At 45.5% G+C, this 15,861-nt stretch overlaps 1 protein-coding gene across 6 annotated transcripts in view; it reads right to left on the bottom strand.

The window, feature by feature from the left end:
- Positions 1-15,861, bottom strand: part of TUBGCP2 (tubulin gamma complex component 2) — a 1,139,845-nt gene that overhangs the window by 308,500 nt on the left and 815,484 nt on the right. For all 6 annotated transcript variants that reach the window (XM_073573858.1, XM_073573862.1, XM_073573860.1 and 3 more), the window contains one exon: positions 6,714-6,834. In XM_073573858.1, the coding sequence (XP_073429959.1) occupies positions 6,714-6,834 (121 nt within the window). The remainder of the gene's footprint in view (positions 1-6,713; positions 6,835-15,861) is intronic.

The raw sequence follows: 15,861 nt of genomic DNA, 5'->3' as shown, positions 1-15,861 counted from the left end.
GAGAAATGCAAACATTCAGTTTCAAACAAAAAATATGAGAACTGCTAAGAGCTTGAACCATATATCAGCTACATCCTTGCCCATACTCGCTCTTTTACGCCAGCTAGCGCTGCTATGCTTGGAAGAACAATATCTGGAGTCGAGCCACTTTAGTGACGGAGGTAGACGATAATCTCATTAACTCACTGTTACTTTCTGATTGGCAGGTCTTCAGATTCCAGCTTCCCAATGCTTCACTGGCTACCTGGCAGGTTTATGGTAAGGCTTGGGAGGAGTGGTGCTCATTAATTCAGGGTAGGCCAGTGGATAAGTTCGACCGAGCAAGAGGCGTAGTGACGACGGAATTTTTGGTTCAGCTGAGGGAAAGGGGGGTGTCAGTGTGTATATATAATATATATATATATATATATATATATATATATATTACACATACAGTGCCTTGCGAAAGTATTCGGCTCCCTGGAACTTTTCAACCTTTTCCAACATATCATGCTTCAAACATAAAGATACCAAATGTACATTTTTGGTGAAGAATCAACAAGTGGAACACAATTGTGAAGTTGAATTAAATTTATTGATTATTTTAAATTTTTCTGGAAATTAAAAAACTGAAAAGTGGGGCGTGCAATATTATTTGGCCCCTTTAACTTAATACTTTGTTGCACAACCTTTTGCTGCGATAACAGCTGCAAGTTGCTTGGGGTATGTCTCTATCAGTTTTGTACATCGAGAGACTGAAATTCTTGCCGATTCTTCCTTGGCAAACAGCTTGAGTTCAGTGAGGTTTGATGGAGATCGTTTGTGAACAGCAGTTTTCAGCTCTTTCCACAGATTCTCGATTGGATTCAGGTCTGGACTTTGACTTGGCCATTCTAACACTTGGATACGTTTATTTGTGAACCATTTCATTGTAGATTTTGCTTTATGTTTGGGATCATTGTCTTGTTGGAAGACAAATCTCCCTCCCAGTCTCAGGTGTTTTGCAGACTCCAACAGGTTTTCTGCAAGAATGGTCCTGGTATTTGGCTCCATTCATCTTCGCATCAATTTTAACCATCTTCCCTGTCCCTGCTGAAGAAAAGCAGCCCCAAACCATGATGCTGCCACCACCATGTTTGACAGTGGGGATGGTGTTTTCAGGGTGATGAGCTGTGTTGCCTTTACTCCAAACATATCGTTTGGCATTGTTGCCAAAAAGCTCGATTTTGGTTTCATCTGACCAGAGCACCTTCTTCCACATGTTTGCTGTGTTTCCCAGATGGCTTGTTGCAAACTTTAAACATTACTATTTATGGATATCTTTGAGAAATGGCTTTCTTCTTGCCACTCTTCCATAAAGGACAAATTTGTGCAGTGTATGACTGATTGTTGTCCTATGGACAGACTGTCCCACCTCAGCTGTAGATCTCTGCAGTTCATCCAGAGTGATCATGGGCCTCTTGGCTGCATCTCTGATCAGTCTTCTCCTTGTTTGAGATGAAAGTTTAGAGGGACGGCCGGTTCTTGGTAGATTTGCAGTTGTATGATACTAAATCCATTTCAATATGATCGCTTGCACAGTGCTCCTTGGGATAGTTAGGGTATGTGCACACTTTGCGGTTTCTGCTGCGTTTCCACAGCGGTTTGGGCGCTGCAGAAACGCAGCAGATTCTGCTGCGTTGTACAGTACATTTATTTCCTATGGAAATAAAAAAGCTGTGCACATGCTGCGTTTTTTTCCGCGTGGTTTTGCTGCGGTTTTCAAAACGCAGCATGTCAATTGTTTGGTGCAGAAACGCTCCAGTTTTACACCTCATCCATTTTGAGGTGTAAAACCGCAGGGCAAAACCGCAGGCAAAACCGCAGATAGGATTTACCTGCGGTTTTCTCTACAAAATCCGCAGGGCCAAAAAACTACGTGTGCACATACCCTTAAGGTTTTGGAAATCATTTTGTATCCCATTCTGGCTTTAAACTTCTCCACAACAGTATCATGGATCTATCTGTTGTGTTCCTTGGTCTTCATGATGTTCTCTGTGCTTCAAACAGAACCCTGAGACTATCAAAGAGCAGGTGCATTTATACGGAGACTATATATATATATGACTATATGTACACCACTATATACACACAGTATTATATTCACAAAGACACTCTATATATACACTATTGTATACACACAGACTATATATACACACTACTAAATACATAGACTCGTGCACATGACAGTGGCTGTGAGACATGCAGCTGCGGCGCCGAATCGGTCGGCGCAATCCAGGAAGCTGGGTTCTCTCTGCAGCTTATTCGGTAAGTGCTATAGCTTGACGAATAAGAGGGAACCCAAACTAATTCACTCAACTCTAGTCACAAGTTCAAGGGAGAACAGACGCTCGACAGCAGCTGGAAATATACTCCGGGTCCTGCCTGCTTTACTCCAAGCATCAGAGCAAGCAGAATTTGCAGCAAGATGTATCACAGCCCAGAGGACATGTTCCCCACCCTCACGCAGTACTTCAGCAGTTCAGCGACTGGCCATCTTTCTCCGGCATTTTGTTGAATTGTCTGTGGCTGGATGAAAATGCCAGGCGGCTGCAGATATTCAGAAATGTCAGTTTTTTTATTTTTTTAAACTGCACGCACCCTTGGGTAGGCAGGAGGTAGAGCTCTAGGTGGGTGCCTACTCTGCCTACCCCTTGTCCTATCCTTTATTGCTGTGTATTATATGTATGGTTTATTCTGCTATTAATATACTTTAATTACCTGGTTGGCTGGTCCTTTGGAAAGTTCCCTCCCAACCAAAGAAAGCTCTTGGCCTATACCCCCAAAATAAACAGCTAAGGGATTACTTTATGTCACCTAAATTTATACTGGGTTCATTTTGTTCCACAGGAGTAACCCCGATGCCGAAGTTCTTCCTGGGCAAAATGTTGTTTTCTCTAATGTTGTTTATGCTGTTTTCATATGTTTTTGGTAGTCTTTGTCTGCCCCTCGCCTTTATGTATCCATCTTCTGCCCTTACTTTAGGTCAGTTTTTATATTTGACGGCGAAGGATCCGATTGTGTGTATGGTTTATCAATGACCTTCCAGAGAGTACAACCGTGCAACAGAGATCGAATGCGTCACATGGATGAGCAGTAACACTGATTTATGCAACCCAAACCCATTTGATAAAGCATCATGAATCGTATATTAACTCAAAATGTAAGGGGTATGGATGCACCTAGAAAGAGAAGATTTGCTTTATAAGAACGGAGGGCTCAAAAGGTGGATATAGTTTATTTGCAGGAAGACACACTATGATAACACAGGTTCATTTAAGTTTGCAAGCAGCCACTTTATCATTGCATTATCTGCTTAAAATAATAGTAAGAGAGGAGGGGTTGCAAACTAAATATCATCAAACTGCCCATTACAGGTGAACAAATCCCATATCGACCAGGGGTGCAGATTTGTTGTATTGGAGGCAGTACTAAGAGCTACTTTAATAATTTTAGCTAACATATATGTGCCAAACTGTGGCCAGTTTTGCCTTTTGTGCAAAATATTTTCCTTGCACCAGAAATTGACGCCAGTGCCTTTACTATTTGCATGTAACTTCAAAGCTTCCTTCTCAGTTTTGAGACACACTCAGTATGTGGCATTCCCCTCACTGCTAATCTGATCACACTTGTCAGACTAATTAGAGGTAATTATCATTTTGGTGTTTGGAGAATTGATCCTCCTAAAGCCCCCGTTACACATAGCGATATCGCTAGCAATATCGCTGTAACGTCACCGATTTTGTGACGTAGCAGCGATATTGCTAGCGATATCGCTATGTCTGATACTTACCTCCGACCGCTCCCCCGCTGCTCATCGCTGGTCGCGCGAGAACGTCCTGGATCATTTCTCGTCGGGCGCTTCCTGTGGCACCGACGGGCGACGCGTGGACGCGGGCGGGAGGACGTCAGGATCGCCGCGTGTGACAGGTAAGTAGCGACCCTCGACCGCTGCTATGTCGCTGGTGAGATCTGCCTGTGTGGGGCAGATCACTAGCGACCACTTAGCGATGCACCAGCGATCCATATCATTGTCGGGATCACTGGTGCATTGCTAAGTGTAACGGTATCCTAAGGAGACAGCCTACTCCTTTTACTCCCCTTCCCATCGGTTCGATACAAGAAAAGACTTACTCTTTGCTAATATGAAAGTTCTCACATGGCTTGAGTAACTGAAAATAGGACGAAATCACTTGGTCGGACCATGCTCCAGCGTTGTTGGTTGTGAAATCCTCTTATTCTCCATCACAGTTTTCCAGTTAAAGATCCTATTATACTAGGAAAATACTTTTAGGTCATCTTTTGGATTTTTTCCAACTTAATAATGGATTGGTATCTTCAATTTCTATGCTGTGGTAAGGTGTTAAGTCATTGTATTAAGAAAGCGTTCAGAATTTTAACCCCTTAGTGACAGAGCCAATTTGGCACTTAATACCAAGTTTTACAATTCTGACCATTGTCACTTTATGAGGCTCTGGAACAATTCAACAGATCCCACTGAGTTTGAGGCTGTTTTTGTGAGACATATTGTACTGAATGTTAGTGGTAAAATTTCTTCGATACAACTGGCGTTTATTTATGAAAAAAAAATGGAAATTAGGCAAAATTTTTGAAAATTTAGCAATTTTCAAAATTTAATTTTTATACACTTAAATCAGAGACTGGTGTCACACAAAATAGTTAATAAATAACATTTCCCACATGTCAACTTTACATCAGCACAATTTTGGAAACTTTTTTTTTTTGGTTAGGACATTATAAGGGTTAGAAGTTGAACAGCGATTTCTCATTTTTCCAACACAAATTACAAAACCATTTTTTTAGTGACCACCTCACATTTGAAGTGTGTTGGGGGGGTCAATATATAACAGAAAATACCCAAAAGTGATACCATTCTAAAAACTGCACCCCTCAAGGAGCGCAAAACCACATTCAAGAAGTTTATTAACCCTTCAGGTTATTCACGAAAACTAAAATAATGTGGAGAGAAAAAATAAACATTTTACTTTTTTCACAAACAACTTAGTTTGGAACCAATTTTTTTTATTCTCACAAGGGTATAAGGAGAAAATGGACCACAAAATTTGTTGAGCAATTTCTCCTGAGTACGCCGATAGCCCGTATGTGGGGGAAAGCCACTGTTTGGGCGCATGGCAGGGCTCAGAAGGGAGTACCACTTGACTTTTTGAACGCAAAATTGGCTGGAATCAATGGTGGCGCTATGTCGTATTTGGGGACCCCCCGATGTACCTAAACAGTGGAACCCCCCAATTTGAACTCAAACCCTGACACCAACAAAACCCTAAACATAACCCTAAAAAATACCCTAACCCCAGAACACTCCTAACCCTAATCCCAACCCTAACCATAACCCTAACCACAAACCTAACCCCGACACAACCCTAACCCTAATCCCAACCTTAACCACAACCCTAACTCTAGCCCAACCCTAACTTTAGCCCAACCCTAACCCTAGCCCAACCATAGCCTTAACTTTAGCCCAACTCTAACCTTAATGGAAAAATGGAAATACTTATTTTATTTTATTATTTTTACCTAACTAAGGGTGTGATGAAAGAGGTTTTGATTTTTTTTTAATTTATTTTGATCACTGTGATAGACCCTATCACAGCGATCAAAATAAACCAATAGGAAAAATCTCCTATTGTTGCCGGGTGCTAGCCGGCAGATCTCGGAGGGCGTACTACCCATGCGCCTGCCATTTTCTTCCCTGAAGACACTGGCGGCAGGGGGACTTCACGGGGTGATGCAGGGACACCGGAGGTACCGAGTGGAGTCTGGGGACCCCATTTCACTCTGATCACATCAGAGGAATGAGAAATTAAATGAGAAATCAGCCTTTTTTTTTTGCAACACCAAAGTTGGTAAAAAACGACCTGAACCATGTTCGCTAGGGTCTCGGCTACCTTGGTAGCCAAGACCCCGGAGAAATTCTGACTTTGGGGGGCACTCTACACTTGTTTCTCAGCGGCATTAAAAAGTGTCGCTGAGACATAAGTATCCTAAACTTCCGCTGTTAAAAGGCGTATCAGCGGTCGTTAAGGGGTTAATAGATCTTCATTGTACAATTGAAGGAGAGGAATCCACACTATCAATAAGCAGATAGCTAGTGAGGGAATACTTTGCTAAACATAAATTAATTCAAGTCTCTAGGTCCAGATGAATTATATCATAGGGTACTGAAGGGGATCGCAAAGGAAATTATTGAAATCGTCAGTGTATCAAACACCTATTTTCCCCACTGCACATCATGGGACTGACAACATAGGTGAAAAAATGTAGGGCGAAATCAGAGATTCAAAATGGAGGAGGAGAAGCTAATAGAAGGATGAAATACATTGATAGACACTAAGTACACCAAAAAACAGAAAAATAAAGACTGCCAGACAATCAAGTTGGAAACGCAAGGACTGCGTGTTGGATTGCTGGACTGATTTTTTTTTACCATACAATCCAGTGTATTTTGTCAAACTAGTCATATAACTTATAGGAAAATGTAAAACATAATGCAAAATTGGGAAAAGACACCCATATGGGAACACGTCAATAAACCATAGTGATTTCTTGAAGTGTTAATATTATAATCAAAATGTCCAGTCAAAATAAAACTAAAACAGCAAATGTTTTAATGGGCAGGTTCAATTCTATACGAAACACATTTTCTGAATACTTACTGATTTGAGACCTTTTTCCAGGATGTGCCACATTGGCTCCATTACTTCAAACATCATGTAATACTGGATGTTTTGTACAAAATTTAACATCCTCTGACGAAGAGTAAATGCAGCTGCAAACCTAAAGAAAAAAAAATTGAGACAAGAAAGTCAATAAAAAAAAATCACAGGTGCTCAAGCCTTAAATGGATATATTGATAGTTATAAGATACCTTTAGATGAGGTACAATAGAGGTGTGGAGCTTGCAAACTTAAGTTCCAAAGAAAAGGAATATATGCACGTCTTTACGGTGGAAACCACTTGAAAAAACATGCAAAAGAATGTATATAAGCTATTCTATGGAAAAACAACACGCGATTAATATGTTCATGAATTTAAACGTCTTTTATTCACTTCAGTTTTGTAAAACTCCAAGTGGTTAAAATAAGCGATATGTCCTTTAATTTGTCCTTGACTGTGGTTTTGTCCTGATGAAGAGGTTTGTAAACCTTGAAATGTGATGACAAAATAAAATGCAATTATACCACACCTTGGTCTATCATCGTACTTTGAATATTGACAGTGTGGATTTTGAATCACCACATTCCTCATTCTACTATACCTTGTCCTTTGTTTTGGCAATTTCCAATCAGAAGATGCAGTGTAATTTACAAAACAAGTCAATGAAAAAGCTCAAAAGAAGTCCAGAGGACAACAGGCCTTTTTTGAGCATTTTGACATTGTATTTGCTTAAAAAAACCATTAGCGATTTCTTTATTTTTCAATGGAGTGAAAATAACCAGAAAAAAAAAAGACTTAACAAAAACCATGGAAAGAACCTCCAAAAAAAAACCAAACTTGGGAAACAGAAAAAATGCAACAAAAGTTGTTTCAGGAAAAGAAATGCGATAGGTTGCCAGAAGCCTCTTCAGCTTGAAAACTCAGCAGGTTAACCTAAGTTTATAAGATGATATGTGCACATACAATCATGGCTGAATGTTTTTGCACCATTGAAATGGTTCTAGAAAATGAAATATTTCCCCCAGAAAATTGCAATTACACGTTTTGTTATACGCGTTTATCTTCTTTGTGTGTATTGGAGCAACACAGAAAAAAAGAGGAAAAAAAGGTAAATTAGACATAAATTCACACTGTTAGGGCTGGCGGAATGCACCAAATAATAAGAAGGTAGTAATAAGGTGCGTTCGCAGCCCGGGGTCCACCGTGCAGAGATGTTAACTGCTGCCTGGTAATGTCAGACACTATATGGCAGTATAATAGATGAACACATGTGGGTTAACGTCACCCGGTGTGTACAGAGGCGGACTCTGTTGCTTCACAGAACCGCACTACCGCGGCATATATAAATACCGTAGCCATTAAAGCTCACAGAGCTCGACAAAGTGAGTGCTAGTGTACAATCTCAGAACTCTGCCCCAAATACACAGGGTTAGAGTCCCTCTAGACAACCTAAGTGCGCGGAGTCGAACCTGCTATCTCCACTAATCGACGCTGGCTACTGTGGAGTGCAGACAAAGTGCACAGTGGCGTACAGGCAAGCCACTACTCGTGGCTGATGCTAGGCCCTGACTCTGCCTCCTTACCTGCACTATCAGCCTAGGCCCTAATTAGCAAGGCTGGACAACACATGCGTACCAAGGGTAGGGGTTTCATAATGAGTCATTCACCAGAGACATACATACGTGCATACAACTCTCAATCCACATGGTCTATACTAGCGCACGGCCGTGCAGCCATGCAATCCTTTTAAAACTATAGCCTTCCAGGACCTTGCTGATGGCCCAATCCGAGCTGCTTGAGGACCTGAGCATGTGACCTCCGACCACCAATGAGCGGTCGTCTCACGGGCATGCTCAGATGGAGAAAAGCAGGACTTAGTCCCAGGAGCGTCTGCTCGCTGCTGACGGATGCTGCATGATGGATGCTGCATGCTGCATGATGGATGCTATAGCTGAACCAGGGCCGGCAGCAGAAACCAAACGTATAGCATTAGCCTGAACAAGACGCTGGGACCAATGTCTCTGCTGAACAGGAACCTCTGCGGCTGAAGAAGAATGGGAGACCGCAGTGGAAAAAGCTTGAGATTCCCCCTGTGCAGTGGAGAGAACTCGACACCTAACATTACCCCCCCCTCCTAGGGCATCACCCCTAGGGCCTCGCTACACTCAAAAGATGCAATGAGCTGAGGAGCACGAATCTGCTCAATAGGTTCTCAGGTCTTGTCCTCTGGGCCATGACCCTTCCAATCCACCAGATAGTACTTTTTTCCACGTACCACCTTGCACCTGTGGTGTGACTGGTGGTAGTGCGGTTAATGGGAGGTATATGTCACAGGGATGGATGCTCCCTGCAATGCAACCCGGAGAATTTTGTCACTAGTGCACATGAGCACTAAAGATGTTGTTTAGTGCACCTGAGTCCGGCTTGCGGGTAGCTATGGGAGATAGGAGGGTCTGGCTACCCATATTACCTCACCTCTGGGTGAGGGTGCTGACTGTACCTCTGTTTTCCTTCAGGACCTGCAGGAGTTTCAGGACCTGCAGTGAGGTCATGACCATGTGACCAGACCAAGTGATCCATACCTCATCTGTGGGTGTGGTTACAGCCTACATAATGGAGGCTGTGGTTTAGCACAGTCTGTGACTTGGGAGGTTGAAGGCCTCCTGTGTGTATGGTTCAAGACGGAGCTTCCGGGCTGGACATTGACCTAGCTTGTGTGCTCACAGGACCTGAGGGAACAAAGCCCAGCTAAGGACTGTTTTGTGTTGCTTTTGCTTGCTGTGAAGGCTGGAAACCTTGATTTGTTGCTTTGGGGTTTATGGAGCAAATAAACCCACACGGACTCTTTTAAAGAAACACGCCTCCTGTTTTTCCTCCTGCTGCAGCTGAGTGAGTACAATCCTTACAATTGGTGCTAGACTGCGGGCAACGGTCCAAGAAGCACATGTTGCAGTGCTGGCTAGTCTGGGCCAGGGGAGTGTATGGTTTGACAAAAACATGAGTGAAACTGACCGGGGTCAGTGAGAAGTGGCTATAGGGTGCCTCTGAAGATAAGAGGTACCCAGGAATCTGTGTGGTTAACAGCAACAGGTAACGGACAGGAGTCAGTGAGAGACTGTTTTTTTTTTTTAATAAAACCAGAAGTCTTTGCTGTGGTTTAGCAGGGCTACGAAGGTGACAAGCGTCTGGCTGTAACTCGGCGAGGTTACGAAGCTTGCTGTGGATCGGTGGGTCCACGAAGTCTGCGGTGTGGAGCTGTGCAGGGACGTGCGGCAGTGGGAGCTGCAGTTGCAAGTTGCAGCAAAAGGTTTACAGCAGCAAGAGCTGCAGTGGCAGCAGCAGCGGCTTGTGAGCAGCAGCCAGAGGTGCTGGTGGTTTGTGGCTGCAACAGGAGCTGTGGCAGTGCCAGCAGGAGCTGGTGAGGTATCATAAGAGGACAGTGTGAAACAGGTCACACAAACTCTTAAAGGGCCAGTAGAAGCCCAGAAAGACCTAAGTGTACTGTGGTACTGATAGACTGCTGTGTACAGGCCTGTTATGGGGAAATGGGGAAATCCCAAAAGGGGCGGTACCCAAAATGGGGGTGGTAGCCCAAAAAGGGGTGGGGTCCCAGAGGAAGGCAGAGTCCCAAACGGGATAGTGGCCCAAAAATGGGCGGAACTTTCAAAAGGGGCGGCACCGGTTACCTCAGTGGACATGTCTGGGGAACAGTGGTGTTTGTGTCTTACCTATTCTGAGTGCAGCATAAACTTTCCACACGACGACAGGCCGCAGATGTGTACCGTGATGTTACACCTTGAAGGAGTCTCTGGATGGCCAGCCTCAGTCAGGTGACTGACAGGAACTCCTCTCGATGAGTGATGATTGATATGTCCAAAAGTGTCGAGTGCCAAGATGGCGGTATACCACTGAACTTATTGTACCGCTTTGAGGGGCTGGGACTTTGTGTTCCTTGAAGATGCTTGGGAAGTTGATGAAGTGTGGGGTGGCTCAAAGGAGGAGGTAGCACCACCTAAGGTCGATAGTCCAGAGTTACAGGTGGCCGGGAGAAAGTGTGGGTCTGACCAACTCGGGGACTTAGCTGGGGTGACCAAATGTGTGACCGTGGGAAACAGGGTAGCTCCAGGAAAGGGGTCCAACATCTGTTTAAGGGGGACTTGCTGTTCCAGGATGAGGGTGAGTGGGGGTGACTACAATTCAGACTGTGACTCGAACGCCAGGGAAAGAGATTGCAGTAAGGTGGACCTGAGTAAAATTTATAAATCTTTCTCTCGTCACGGGGGCCGCAGAAAGGCGGGATTGGCTACACCCTCTGAGAAGAGAGATGATGAGGAAGAGTCAGGGTCGGGTATGGGTCAGGTTAGTGCCCAAGATAAGGAGGTCACTTTATCTCTCACACATCCCAGTACAGAGGGAGTTGGTGATGCGCTGGAAATTAAAACAGACCTTTAATAGACCCGCAGAGACCAGAGGAGGATGCAGGAACAGGTGGAACTCTGAAGAGGCAGAGTGTGGGTGGGCAAGGGAGCCCATCTGAAAATCTTATTAAAGAACTGATGGTGTGACATGTGCTGGCCAAAAGAGAACAGGATCACAAGACAGAGTGTCATGCCCTCAGCCTCAGGCCCGGTCTCTGCTGCGCAGGGAGACCGGCACCTATCTCGCAGCTCCACTGGTACTACTCACCCTGTCCGTGGCTCCAGACAATCAACGGTTCCTTTCTCTGCTAAGAACCTGCATCCTCTTGGCAGGTCACCTGGTAATGCTCTTAGGAGACGCGCCGCCCCCCCCTCCGCTTTCTGCCTGTGACCCCAAGTTGTGCAGAGGATTTTTCAACCAATGCTTGTTGCATTCTTGTTTTTTGCCTCAGCATTATCCAACTGACATGGCCAAGGTGGCTTTCCTTGCCTCTCACTTGGAGGGAGAGGCTTTAGCCTGGTTCAACCCCCTAATGGAGCAGAATGATCCCATCGTGTCTGATCTGCAGGTATTCCTGGACACCTTCCACAAGACATTCAATGAGCCTAGTCACTCCACATCTGCCATGGAGTCTATCTTCAATTTGCAACAGGGCTCTCTCTCTGTCAGTCAGTATGCTATCCGTTTCCGTACCCTGGCTTCGGAGCTCCAGTGGACCAATGAGCCTTTGGTCGGAGCCTTCCGGCGAGGATTATCCAGAAGAATCAAGGATGAATTGGCAGTCAGGGACCTACCTGAGACCCTGGATGATCTCATATCCCTCGCCATTCGAATTGTCCTGCGTCTCCAGGAGCGCTCCAGAGAGAAGATTCTCGAGAAACTATTTCCTCATCCAGCATCTTCTTCACCAAAACCTCGGTTTCCGCCTTGTCCCGCTTCGGTCTCTACGAAAGAACTCATGGGTTTTGATCGCTTTAAGGTGGAGAGGAATAGGCAGGAGAAAAGGTCCGCTAGGAATCCGCATCATTATGGTGGAAGCCCTGCTCCAAGTCTATGCAGTGGCACGGAGAGGCCGGAGAAACTCTTCTGCCTGGGACAGTTAAGAGAGGCCTCCCTATGTGAGAATGATTCCTATCCTCCACTAACTATATTCATACAGGTGATCTTCGGAAAGGTGCGGTTCTCCGAGATGGCCTATCTGGAATCTGGGTCTGGTGGAAACTTCATCCAGCAAGCAGTGGCCGGGAGGTTCAGGATTCCTATCACTTCTCTGCAGCATCCCGGCACATCATCTCCGTAGATGGAAGACCCCTGAAAGATCCCATTCTTGCTATCACCGAAGAGTTGGAGCTTCAAATCGGAGCACTCCACAAGGAGAGAACTGCCTTCTTTGTGTTACCAAATCTTTCCATTTTCTCCCGACTTACCATCTCACAGGAGGAATGTTCGTCTCATTCTTCAACGATTGAGAGAATCACCTCTACGCGAAGTTTGAGAAATGTCTGTTTGAACAGAGATCTTTACCCTTTCTTGGCTTTATCATTTCTGATGCAGGTGTCGAGATGGATCCAGAGAAGGTCTCCGCCGTGCTGAAGTGGCCCCGACCTGAGGGAATCAAGGCCATACAGCGGTTCATGGGATTTGCCAATTACTATCGGCAATTCATTCCTCACTTCTCCTCTCTGGTAAGACCACTCACCGCCTTGACTTGTAAAGGTGCCAAACCAAAGGATTGGACTCCTGAAGCTGAGTCAGCTTTTACCTCCCTCAAACAAGCCTTCTCTACTGCCCCGGCTCTTCACAGACCAATGATCAACAAGCAATTTTTCCTGGAAGTGGATGCTTCGTTATCCGGAGCCGGAGCAGTCCTCACACAGAAATGGTCTACCGGTAAGATGGTGATGTGTGGTTTCTTTTCTAAGGCATTCTCGCCCTGCGAACGCAACTACTCAATTGGGGATAGAGAGTTACTGGCAATTAAATTAGCCTGAGAAGAATGGCGATATCTGCTTGAAGGCGCAGTTCATCCAGTCATCATTTACACAGATCATAAGAACTTGTCCTACCTCCAGTCAGCTCAAAGACTCAACCCTTGCCAGTCTCGTTCTTTATTTTTTGCTCGGTTCAAATTCTCTCTCCATTTCCATCCTGCAGAGGAGACTATCAAAGCCAATGAGCTTTCCAGGTCCTTCCGGTTAGACGACCTTGAAGAGAAGCCTCAGCATATCATTGAACCATCCAAGAAGATCACAGTGGCTCCAGTCATGCTGTTGCAGATACCTCCCGGTAAGACTCTTGTAACTGAAAGAGACAAGAAGTGAATTCTACACTGGGGTCATTCTTCTAAGCTTGCCGGACACGCCGGTCAAAAGAAGACGTTACAACTAATATCTCGACACTACTGGTGGCCCACCTTGCACCAAAATGTTTTGGACTTTGTTGCAGCCTGTCCCTCCTCTTCTCGTAATAAAACACACAAGAACCTGCCAGCCGGTCGCCTCCTCCAGCTCCCGATTCAGTCTGCTCCCTGGCAACACATTGCCATGGACTTCATCACGGATCTGCCAGCATCATCCAGTTGTAGAGTAATCTGGGTTGTTGTTGACTGGTTCTCCAAGATGGCACACTTCACTCCACTGTCCGGTCTTCCTTCCACTCCTAAACTCGCAAAGCTCTTCATTCAGCATGTCCTTCGGCTTCACGGACTTCCACTCCACATTGTCTCTGACAGAGGATTTCAGTTCATTTCCCACTTCTGGCAGTCCCTATGTAAGTTGTTAGATGTCACCCTGGACTTCTCGGCCTATCACCCACAATCTAACGGCCAAGTGGAGAGAGTGAATCAAGTCCTCACAAACTCTCTGCAACACTTTGTGAATGGTCACCATAGCAACTGGGCCAACCTGCTGCTGTGGGCGGAGTTTTCCTACAATAATCATGTCGGTGACTCCTCTAACTCTGTTTTTCATTGTTTATGGACAGCATCCTAGGATCCCGACTCCACTGCCTCTTGCTTCCGGCAATCCTGCAGCTGAGTCCCTGGCCAAGGACTTCTCAAAGGTCTGGACAGAGACCAGGACCTCACTGGAACAGGCATCGGTTCAAATCAAGGAGCATGCGGATAAGAGATGTCTGGATCCTCCACGTTACCAACCTGAAGAAAAGGTATGGCTGTCCTCCAGGCACATCCGTCTTATGGTCCCTTCTTACAAATTGGCTCCTCGTCTCATCGGTCCCTTTGAAGTGCTCCACCGGATCAACGATGTGTGCTATCATTTGAAGATGCCAGCTTCCTTACGGATTCATAACTCCTTCCATGTCTCCCTGCTGAAGTCAGTTGTTTTCAGTCACTTCACCCAGGATCCAGGTAAATTTCCTTCTCCTGTCAGTTCCGAGGATGTCTATGACGTGAAGGACATCCTGGCCATGAAGAGAAGAGGGGCAAGTCGCTCTTTCTGATTGACTGGAAGGGATACGGTCCTGAGGAGAGATCCTGAGAGCCTGAGGAGAACATTAATGCCCTGGTTCTTCTTAGAAAGTTCCTGGCAGGTTTGAACAAGGGGGCATAAGGGGGAGGGTACTGTCATGCCCTCAACCGCAGGCCCGGTCTCTGCTGTGCAGGGAGACTGGCACCTATCTCGCAGCCCCACTGGTACTACTCACCCTGTCCATGGCTCCAGACAATCAGCAGCTCGTTTCTCTGCTAAGAACCTGCATCCTCTTGGCATGTCTTCTGGTAATGCTCTTAGGAGATGCGCCCCCCCGCTTTCTGCACATACTTAAAACAGCAGGGCACCTGTTCTCTATTAGGGCTGTCTGTGCTGTGATGTTCTGTACATAAAAGGCATCCTCCCTTTGAGGGAGGTGCCTGAACAACGTGTTCATTCTGTGGGATCTCTGCCTTCCACTCAGGCCACATTCTGCTTTCCTCTGTGTACTGAAGGCTGTTGCAATATTATAATATCTCTGTCTCCTCAGAATCCTCTGCTGGCAGTTCCCTCTCCTGGATCCTTCAGGACACTCAGGTTTCTACTCTAGACTGACCAAGGCTCTCCTCTTGGAATCATCCAGTTACCATTGCCAGCTAGATCAGCCTTTCTAAGTTTACACAGACATTCCGAGATTCTCGCCACCTCCTCTATACGGTCTGTATGGGTCGTCCCTCTGGTCCAGGGATTGCAGTATTACGGTCACCTGGCGTTGTGGTTCTGTGTCGTGGTCCAGAGGGTTCTTCCCTCAGGCACCTTTCCCATTTGTTTGCTTCCTTTAATAAACATCCTTGGTTTTTTGAAGCTCATTCTCCTGTCTCTTGTGTATCGGGTATACAGCAACCACTGCACCATCAGTGGTCAAGTGAGTCCACTATACATATTCACACCCTGTGCGAGCAACATAGAGCAGCTTAAAGAGACAGTGAGAGAGCATGTTGAGTGAGAAAGGGTCCTGAGACAAGAAGTTGAGCACAGAGTGGATGAGCTGGAGAAGGAAGTCTCTGAGCTCAGAGGTCACCTGTCAGCGTGTCAAACCATGAACAAGGCCATATTTGAAGATATGGAGGTGATCAGAGAAGCATCAGCAAGAGCTTCTCCGGATAGAGGATGAGCATCGCTGCCTGGCAGAGGAGCGGGATAAAGTCTCCAAGAGCTCAAGATAGAGAAGGAGGCTAATGCCCAGCTCCAGAAACACATGATTGACCAGGAAATCGAACTGTTGCGCTCTCTCAGTCTG

The sequence above is a fragment of the Dendrobates tinctorius genome, unplaced genomic scaffold (assembly GCF_039654945.1).
Source record: "Dendrobates tinctorius isolate UK_male_01 unplaced genomic scaffold, ASM3965494v1 ptg000037l, whole genome shotgun sequence".
Lineage (NCBI taxonomy): Eukaryota > Metazoa > Chordata > Amphibia > Anura > Dendrobatidae > Dendrobates > Dendrobates tinctorius.
Note: the sequence above shows the minus strand (reverse complement) of the source record. Positions and strands in the feature narration are given on the sequence as shown.